This window comes from Podarcis melisellensis (genome assembly GCF_964234715.1).
Source record: "Podarcis melisellensis genome assembly, chromosome: 1".
NCBI lineage: Eukaryota > Metazoa > Chordata > Lepidosauria > Squamata > Lacertidae > Podarcis > Podarcis melisellensis.
The window spans coordinates 80,999,003-81,009,177 of NC_138528.1; the positions used below are offsets into that span (position 1 = coordinate 80,999,003).

The 10,175-nt window shown below is 48.5% G+C and overlaps 1 protein-coding gene across 10 annotated transcripts in view; it reads right to left on the reverse strand.

Annotated features, from left to right (window-relative positions):
* Positions 1-10,175, reverse strand: part of CTNND1 (catenin delta 1) — a 57,667-nt gene that overhangs the window by 3,302 nt on the left and 44,190 nt on the right. For 9 of the 10 annotated variants that reach the window (XM_081906184.1, XM_081906185.1, XM_081906181.1 and 6 more), the window contains 12 exons: positions 9,706-10,169; positions 9,428-9,611; positions 8,546-8,663; positions 7,456-7,609; positions 7,077-7,094; positions 5,297-5,365; positions 4,252-4,379; positions 3,458-3,608; positions 2,422-2,614; positions 2,168-2,282; positions 1,139-1,226; positions 670-717 (listed from right to left, as the gene is read on the reverse strand). In XM_081906184.1, coding sequence (XP_081762310.1) covers positions 670-717; positions 1,139-1,226; positions 2,168-2,282; positions 2,422-2,614; positions 3,458-3,608; positions 4,252-4,379; positions 5,297-5,365; positions 7,077-7,094; positions 7,456-7,609; positions 8,546-8,663; positions 9,428-9,611; positions 9,706-10,169 — 1,730 coding nt within the window. The remainder of the gene's footprint in view (positions 1-669; positions 718-1,138; positions 1,227-2,167; positions 2,283-2,421; positions 2,615-3,457; positions 3,609-4,251; positions 4,380-5,296; positions 5,366-7,076; positions 7,095-7,455; positions 7,610-8,545; positions 8,664-9,427; positions 9,612-9,705; positions 10,170-10,175) is intronic. The other variant, XM_081906186.1, reaches the window with a different exon arrangement.

Here is a 10,175-nt window from a genome sequence, read left to right on the forward strand (position 1 = left end):
AGCCCTGGGACACCCTAGAGTGCAATAAGCCCGCTAATTTAAGGGAGGGAGACCTATGCCAGCCTTAGTTTCTGGAAAAGCTGTGTCAACCTGAAGATAACGAGAATGTATTAGCTGTAAGCATCTAGAGGGGAAAGATGAATCCTGTTTCATTTTGGAAAGGCTAGAAGGGATCTATCATTGGCTGATTGCCTACATAAAAGCAAGGCTATCCCCCTAATGCAGCTACCTACTGCATTTTATTAGCAGGATGCAAGCGCACTGAAGCCAGAGAAACTATACTCAACTTACCTTACCAGTAACAGCACTGGTTGTGCTTTATTCTTAGCAAAACTAGACTTCCAGCTACTAAGTGGCAGGAGGATTAGCTACCTCTGTGGGGTTGATGGACAGCGCTGGCAAGGACCTAGCAGAGCACAGCTGGACTGGCTATGCATTGGTGTGTTCACATGTACAGGACTGAGTTAGATGACAAAGCACCTGTGGCCCACTAGGTTTTGGAGACAGGTTTAGAACACTGCTATACACAGAAGGGTGCTGGAGTATATCCAGCAGTAATGAATGAATGAGTCATCCAGCCAGTCAGTCAATCAATCAATCTCTACCCCCCCCTCTCTCTCTCTCTCTCTCACACACACACACACACACACACCACTGAATCTCCCATACCTGGTCCAATGTTGCCCATTTGGATCTCCTCTCGAGAAGATTTCTTGTCTGCACAAAATATAAAAATCAGCGCAGTTAGCAACAAAGTCCTTGCTCCTTGTTTTGACTAATGTGGGACTTGTCTTATCTATAGCGGCATTAAGAGTAAGCCATTCAATTAAGGTCACAGCAGAAGTTTCCCACCAGCAGAAAACCTGCTGGCAATTTTGGTCATTCCCTTTCACTATGCTAGAAATACTGATTAGGGGCAAATATTAATATTCTTAAAATCCTTCTACAGATTGCAACTTTCGACAGTTTTGAATGATGACGTTTTGTGTTGCTGCACCCTTTCAAAAAACAAATGCATTCACTCTTTTTTTTATCTTGCTCTTTGACTCATGGGCTCTTGCTGCAGCTCAGTGATAATGAAGAGTGTCTTAAACAAAATAAATATCATGTTAAAAGTTACAACTAATCTTGCACTTACCTCCTTTTTGGTTCTTATCAATGAGGGGCAAGGTGCTGTCATCAAAGGAGTTGCCACCCTGGTTTCGAGTACTGTTACTCCGGTTCACCTGAAAAGAAGGAACCAGCTGGTATATTTAAGCTGCCATTAGTGCTGATGTTCCTAGCTACCTAAGTATTTCCTCAGCACTTCAATGCATAGGCTGCCATCCATGGGGGCTTTAGGTGCACCCCAACACAAACACGCCCATTAAAGAGGACAGGGCTGCAGAAACAAGCTTTCGCAGGTGTTGAATGCAGCCTGCCCTGAGAACCTAGGCCTTCAACTGAAAGGCTGGATTCACCCTTTGCTCTTTTGACACAGTGTGGTGTAGAGGTGAGAATGCTGGACAAGGGAGGAATCCATTTTGAACGGATTTGTACATAATTTTGGCAGTTCTGGCTTCATCAAGCTTTCCTCTTACACTGGAGCACCCTTGTGCATCAAGCGCCTGAACCCAGTCCAATAAATTATATGCAAAATTATACAAAAGAAACAACATTGCACGATGTCAAGTGTTCAATTGGGGGAAGCATTTCTGCTTGCCAGTCGAAATGACACTCCCTCTCCTGCCCCACATGGTGTTCTGGGGGCTCCCCTGACCTCTCCAGTGTCAATTTGGAGGACATATGGGGACACCCCGTTACAAAAGCCTTTCTGCTGATGGGGGGCTCATTTGTTGAAACCCACCGTCACACGTATCAAAGTCAAAACACACGTTGTGCTATATTTCTGCGGCATAATCTTATATGTTAATATAACTGTATTTGTATAGTTATATGCAGTGCTGTATTTTTTCTGTTTAGGTGCTGGTTACTTTAGGAATCCTAGAGTGTACACATATTAAGACTGTGCATAACATGCTAGAATTGTTTGTTTTTTTAGTGGAACTGAAGTGGGGAGAACTCTCTTCTTGGCGAGTAAGGCGGGGATTAGGACAAAAAATCCATGTGGATAAGCTCAACATTGGGGTTTTCAGAAAATTCCACCCCTGGTTTAACTCCCAGATACCTGGAAGTCAGACTTCTTCCATCCTTCCTTCTCCAGTGGCTTCCGCAATTCCTTATACCCCCAGATTGTCTGCAGTACAAGAGCAGCTGCTCTGATTTCTCTCTCTGAGCGGTTCCTAGGAGGAGAGAACGTAAGATTATTACAAAAGAACAAACAGTCCAGCCCATAAGCTTCCTAAGAGAAGGATGGGGGGGGGGGTTTGTAGAAATCTGTGCAGGCACCCTCTACTTAACCCCCTTGGGAGCTGCACCCACCCGGATTTATTGATCAGCACCAGTTTCTCAATGCCTTGCGTCTCCCGCAGTTTCTTGGCTGCTTCCAAGTTATCCAGAATGACCTCATTTATGGTATTTAACACAGAGACCACAGTATCTTCAGAGAGGTTCTTAGCCGGCGTTTGCTGTCCCCCTGGCAAATTCTTCACTAAACTGGGGATGGCATGCTTGCCTAGGAAAGGGAGATGATCAGAGTTGGTTAGAGGGAAAAGAACAATATAAACAGAAGTGATCAGAAGACAGAAGCAGAATTTCCCAACAGACTCTTAGACTTCGAAGGCTCTCCTACCATGAAACTGATATAAGGCACAGGCTGAATATAGCGGAGAGGGAGGATTCTGTTCTCGGCTGATCAAGGGAATGCAACTGTCAGAACTTCATTCATTCACCCAGCAGAGCAAGTTGCCAGCCAAGCCTCATTTAGCTAGGTGACAGGAGAAGCCATAACAAAATGCTAGTGCTCTTGTTGGGACTACAGCTCCCATCAACCCTTACTTTGGAGCCATGTTGTTTGTTGTAGACGGAAATTGAAGTTTATATAAATAAATATATACTGGAGAAGCCTAGAAACCCTCAAAACACTTGAACCTTGCACACTTTATGCCAGTTTCCCCAAATCTGGTGCCCTCTAGAGGCTGTTGGATGGACTCCAACTCCCAGGACTCCTAAACTTGGCCATGCTGACTGGGGCTGATGGAGGGCACCAGGTTGGCAAAGGCTTTTCTCGCCAACCTCCACCTTTCCATATTCTACTATGATTCTTGATCAATAATGATCACAAACCCACAATTATCCTACTGCCTAAGGGCACAGGGACCCTGACCAGCAGTGCGTTCCCTGGCACTGAGCATCTTTCAAGAAGCAGCATGAGTTGTGTTTGGCTTGGCTGATTCTTGGCATAACTCAGCTAGCATGTGTTTTGGAAAGGATCCCCCCCCCCCCGAAGTGTTACCCACACCCAACTGCTGAGACAGGACAAGAAATCCACCAAAGAGCCTTTCCTTCCTGCTCTCACCTATCAGCTCTTTGTTACGGGAATCCACAGCCAGGTTGCGCAGGGCTCCAGACGCAGCTTTCACCACACGCTCGCTGTCATAAGTCAGCAGGTCCGCAATGGCAGAGAGGCCTTTCTCCTGGCGCAACGCAGAGCGGATGTACCGCCCATACTGCAAAGAGAGAAAACACAAGACACTTGGCTTAGTGAAAGAGCTACATGAGAAGCTATTAGATCTACCCAAGAAGTGGGCTCCATACCCAGGAATAATTTTATTTTTCCTGAACAAAATGCCCCTGGCCTTACCTCTGCGTTCCCACAACATTAGTACAGTGAGAGCTCAGTTTCCTTAGGACTTTTCCCATAGCAAAAGTCCACAGTCAATCCAATGCGGAGACCAGCTGTTTGTTTTTATAGTTAACACCCAGCTTGCCAAATGCCTTCTTAACCACAATGTTGACTTCACTATTGCACTCCGGAAATTCCCCATCAGGCCGAGACTACAGCCTAGACATGAAAAGCTATTGAAGGGATCCGTGAATGGACGGTCCTTGCAGCCATGAAAGGAGCACAGAGAACATTGCCAGGGACTTCCATGGCTGCTGCCTTCTAAACTGGACCTGCTTGTCCAGTTCAACATGCGCAGGGATGCTAGGATGGACCGGATGGGACTCCTATCACTTATGCACAATGAGGCCTCTCTGCTTTGCCCGCAGCCTTAACTACAAACCTTTGCCCAAGATAGGTCTTTTTTAATTAAAGAAGAAGGCGGATCCCAGTTTGCAGTCCCTGCCTCTCTCGGGTGGCCCACTCACCGTCCAACGCCCAGCACACAAATTCTGGATGGCTCCTGCTGAAGCTTCTAAGATAGCTTGAGTTTTGCTCTCCTTCAACAGGGAAATATATATGCGGACAATTTCCGGCTGGAAGAGGAGCTCATAACCTAGCAAAAAGGCAGAGAAGGAAGTTTCACGTCAAGCCTGCCAAGCTCCCTTTTAGGTACCCCCCCCCACCAGGAACAAAGGAAGCTGCCTTATGAACTTGGGTTTATTTAGTTCAGTGCTCTGAACACTGGTCATGACTCCAGGACCTTCTGCACGAGAAGAAGATGGTTACCACTGAGCTGGAACTCTTCCCCAAAGAGCTCCTCACAATATGGGTGGTGGCCTGGGGGGGGGGGAATAGCAGTGCCCCCTTGGTAAGAAAAAATAAAAAAACCCTCCCCGTGGCAGAACTGCCTGGTGCCAACACTGCCTAGCACTAAAATGATGGCAAATATGTATTATTTCCCCCTTAGCATCATACTGTATTTTATTTATTTTTATAATTTTATTTATTTATTTTTAATATTTATATTTAATTTAATATTATTTATATGTTTTATATAAATATAAATATGTTTTGCCAACTGATCTAGACACTCTGCTGGATCAATGCTATTCAGTCATCTTTCAGATAAGGAAACTGCAGCCACAGAGCAAGAATGGCTATTTTCCCAGTACACCTGCGTGCCACACCTTTGCTGAGAAGTTCAAGAATCTCCCACCTTCACCCAAACCTTTTACACATCTCATGTCCTTTGCCTGCATTAAAGGCTGATCATGTGGGAGCGCACACAACAAGATACCACACAGGAGAAGTCGTTAAAACAAATTTACTCTGCCCACCCCCCATCCAAAAGTGAGAAAGGGGTACTTTTAAGAAGCTGCCTTAAACGAGATCAGACATTTGTCCATCTAGCTCTGTGTTGTCTATTCCGACTAGCTGTGGCTACTCAGTGTCTCAAGCAGGGAGGCTTCCCTACTATGGGAAATCAAACAAGCCATTGCCCTTGCCCAGAAAAAGGGTAAGAAACATTACCTTTTGCAGGGGTTGGTCTTTTGGGGAAGTCTACGATATCGGTAGAAGGATCCTCTGCCGGTTTTTTACCTTGTAGGGAGGGAAACCCAAACAAACAATATTAGGAAAAGGAACTGGAGAGAGGGAGAATTTCCAAAAGCTCTTCATCACCAACACACTGACCCCCGTACTGTTGGCAATAACTGGCAGTGGATCTCCAGTCACAGAGCCTTTGTGCAGTACTGCCACCAGAGATCCTTCTACTGAAGGCTGGGGAACCCGCGGTTCTCCCTAGGTTGCTGGCCTCCAGTTCTCATGATCCCTGGGCATGCTGGCTGGGACTGACGGAAGCTGGAGTCCAGCAGCAACCAGAGGGTCATTGGCCTGATCCAGCAGTCTCTACTTCTGCTCTTCTCACCCCCATCCCACCCTTGCTTTAACTGGAGATTCCAGGAATGAATTAACGGATGCATTCTATTCTAAACAATTTACTAACATTTGACTGAACTAAGTACATTGTATATGCGAGGAATGCTTCCTGTGTGCTGGGGGTATAGGGGAATTGTTTGTTATATGTATTTTTAGAAACTGAAAGAAGAACTTTTAAAAATCAGGATTTCTACCACTGAACTATGGTCCCACTCTACCCCACTCTACTCAATTCAAAACTGCCAAGGCTAAAGAAGCACACAGACTAGCAGCCCTGCACAGCTGTCAAGCAAAACAGGCCTGACTTCTTGCTGTTCCACACTAACCACGCCACACCAGCATTGAGATTGGGGCCAGTGCTCTCCTGCCTCAGGCAGCTGTTGCACCACACGCCCTGCTCTGGCACTTTCACCACCCGCACCCAGGAAACATGCAGCATGCAAGTCAATGCAATGTCTTTGGTTAGGGTCCAAGAAGGAGGTTTCCTTGGGAGGCGATACAAGCTGAGCATAATAATGCACAGCTGGCATTCTCCCAATCTGCACCATCTACTCTGTTCAAGAGCCGTGTTTTTTTCAAGTTAACTATTGCAGGGTGGGGGAGGAGTGAATGTCGCAAAGACCAGGAGTGGCACAAGTAAGCAGGAAAGGAAAACAAGCACAGCAGGAAACAGAGAATTAAGGAAAGGGCTCCTCTCGCAGCAGAAGTCAGGCACAACGACAAGGAGGTTACTTAGCTGCTTTTTCCATGGGCATTATTATCTCTTCCCACCCTCTGACATCTCATGATTTCATGTCTCAAAGAGAAAAGGTCAGTTCACACGGAGAGATTACACTAGCTGAGAATTACAGCCAAGTGGCAGCTTTCTGACAGGCACCCATGTACAATACATGCATCTCCAAACATGCTTTGTCACATTCACATTTTGTGCTTGCATCTGAAAAGGTGTGGCGCAGGGGAGACCAGCCTGTGACTCTCTAGAAGTTGCTGGACCCCTGTTCCCACTATTCTTGACTCCTGGGCTATGCCGGTTGGGCCTGACAGGACCCGGTAAACCAGAAATAGCTGGATGCCTACAAGATTCCCCATCACAGGCAGCTTTGATGCTAGTCCTCTCTGCACCCAGTGCTCCTTGCCTTGAAGGGAGTTCTTAGGTGCGCCCCCAGCAGAATGCAAGACTATGAACTCAGCATTGTCAAGGGCAACAAATTCTTCAAGCACAGAACAGTACTGTGTGCTTGAGCTACTGGTTAGGTTTGGCCACAGCCGCAAGGAGGGCAGAGGAAAGCTTTGGAAGGAGCTTGCAAAATCACATGTTTTACAGAAACAAGCAAGTCCCACCCCCGCCCCCCAGGAAAAAAGCTCAACTCACCTCTCGAGAACCACTCGTCTTTGGGCGGAGGAGGAGGAGAGGGGAGAAGGGAGGCAAGAGAGTAGAGATGCCAGCAGGATTCACAGGCCATTTGGAAGGAAAGCAAAAGAGAAGGGGAAAGAGGCCACAAATTAGTCGAAAACCCCCATCCATCACCTTGATTGACACACCAAAAAGACCAGTCATCAGGCCTTGAGAGACAAAAGAGCAGGAGAGCCAGGAAAAGTTACTGCAGCTGTAGAACGCTTCAGTGGAAAAGCAGCAGCTTGTCCTTACAAGGCCAAGGACAACCTAAGCAGCACTCAGAAACATCTCTCCCTGCCGTCCTCCAGCCCGACCCCGTCTATGCAAGGCTGGGCAGGGAACAAGGCAATCCTACCTTTGCCCTTTTTGGCACCAAAGCAGCTGGCTGCATGGGGACCGGTGTTGTTGGCCGCATTGAGGGGCACTTCCTGGTAACGCTCTGCGTGGGGGATCTCACGGTGCACCTGGTAGGACAGGTTCCTCAGGAGGCAAACACAGTTCTCCACAAGCTGGCAAAAGACAGGCAGTTCCTCAAGATGGGCATCAAGGTCACAGAAATTCAAGAGGTCGGGAGTTGCGTGCACAAGAATAAGCAAGTACAAGAAAGGTGGAAAAGCAGGAGTTCTGGTAGTGTTCTGCACCTTGGGACAAAAATTTGGGGGCATCTGACAGCAGCAACACATTCAGGCTTTGAGGAGCCAATATGCCCTCTCCTCACTGATGGGCACTGACAGCAAGCCCTATCAAGATTAGATGCACCAAGGTGTTGCCCGTTGGGAACTGCCTAGTGCAACTGAGGGGGCCACCATCTGTGAGCCCCACATTGTCCATTTGCAGGTGTTGTCTGAATCCAAGCTGTGCCTGCAAACAGACTTCAAAGGGGCCTCCTGTAATCACCAGCCAGCTGCTTACAACAGTCCAGTGGAGCTTTGTCAAAGCTGGCTTGCTGGTGCGGGATTAATGATCTGGCCCACCAGCTGATCCAGCTCCCTATCCTGATGTAAAAGGCATCAGCTGGGGGGGGGGAGGTGGGAAGAGACAAGCTGCCTTAGTGCATCTGTGAAACAACCCAGAGACCCAAGTGGAATACCACTTTGTGAAGCGGCAGCTCCCTACAAAAGGGCAGGCGGGGCAAACATTATGCCCAACTTTACAAAGATGGATCTGGGGTGGGGAAGAGAAAACGGATACATCTATGTGCTTTATTGGGAATCTCCTCTTTATAAAATGGGAGAAATGTTCCTGGTATGGGTGAAAATTAAAGACTCTCCGACTCAGGCCCTGTAAAGCCTCTCATAACCACCTAAATGCCGCTCTCAGAAAAGGGGAAAATCAGAAGACAGGCAAACACAGCACATTGCATTTGGTGCAGAATAATCTCTCCCTACCCCAAGAAGGGCAAGTGACAACTAGAATAGGGCTACCTCCTCCCACACTCCCTTTACCTTGCTGTCTAAATCTTTCTGGCCAATCTCTGCTTGGACAATGTAGATGAGGGCATCCACTAGCCCATCACACTCCCGCAACTTTCGGCGGGCTTCACTCCTCTCCGAGCTGACATTTCTACAAAAAGAGAAAAAGAAACGTTAGAAAGATGGAGACACTATCAGGTAGTGACTGTTAAAGCCTGTCTGCTTCCCTGTGCTTAAATTTAGGCCACATTTTCACTCTCAGGTCTGTGCTGGGTTTGTGTGTGGAGATTTCAAGCCCCTGGCTTGAAATCTGGGAACCTTCAGACATCATGTATTTTCCTCATACAACCTGCTACACAGCCCTAGTCAGGCTAATTGTAAACCTCATGGGCTATCTATTTCAGCTCCCACACGGCCTCTCTGACTGTCACCCAATTTTCTGCTGCTGCAAAACACACACACACAGCAGCCAGGAAGACCAGCAACTTCATCTTCTTCCCTCTCTGTGTGGCCCATCTCTTAGCCCAGCCAGAATTAGGGGACAGACACCAGAGTTGCTCCGAAGACCTGCAGTCAGGAATTCAACATTAAGGCAGAGCAGGAGTTCTTTGATCTTCTCAAGTTAGAGCATCTCCAGTTTATTAGAAGGCACCAATCTCAGCCCCAAGAGTCCAGTCTAATGGTTCATCTCACTTCTACCAAAGCCTCCTCCCAGTAAGCTGGCAAACATCAGGCTAAGAACAGGGCCTTTTGTGTGGTGGCATCCAACTTTTGGAATGTGCTCACCATGAACACCAGCCAGGCACCTACAGGAGGGTCACTCGGATGTCTGCTTAACGCTCACCTGCAGATCAACGGCCTCCAGCACACGGAGCGCGCAGGTGTGCCTGGAGGTGCAGGGCAGCCCCAGCTTACCTAAGGCAGCCAATGGTGTTGGTGAGCACCGACTCCCACTCTATGTGGCGGGGTTTCGAGTCCTCGCTGGGCTCCCTCTCCCATCCAGAGTGTGGGATGATGACCTCATCCGTGAGGGCATGTAAGGCATTGTCCACAATGGCCATTTTTATCGAGTCGTGAGAGGACAGGTTCCAGAGTGTTCCTGCGCCAAGAGAAAGCATTTGCCTGGTCAAGGAGTGCCTGGAAGAGCTCTGATGCCTCCACCCCCACCTTCCCTCCCAAGGCCCAGAAATTACCTGTGATGACCTCGGTGAGGTCCATGTCGCGCGCCTTCCTTAGCAGCCGCACCAGAGCAGGGACACCGTCGCAGTTCTTGATGGCGATCTTGTTGTCCTGGTCCCGGCCGTAGGAGATGTTCTTCAGGGCCCCGCATGCCCCGTAGTGCACCTCCTTCTTGGGGTGGTCCAGCAGCTCCACCAGCACCGGAATGCCCTTCATCTTGCGCACCTCCGTCTTCACCTTGTCGTTGCGGTAGCACAGGTGCTGCAGGTAGGCCGCAGCGTTGGACTTCACCGCATCCAGGCGGAAGCCCAGCATGGCGATCACCTCGGGGAGCTCGGGCTGGCGCCAGTTGGGCGGGGGCGGGCCCCCTTTCTGCAGGCTATCCATGCTGGCTAGGCTGCCCCTCTCGTGCTGGGCCAGGGGGGCCCAGTAGTACTGGTCTCTAGCCAAATCATCCACCAACATGTCCTCGTAACTCCTGCAA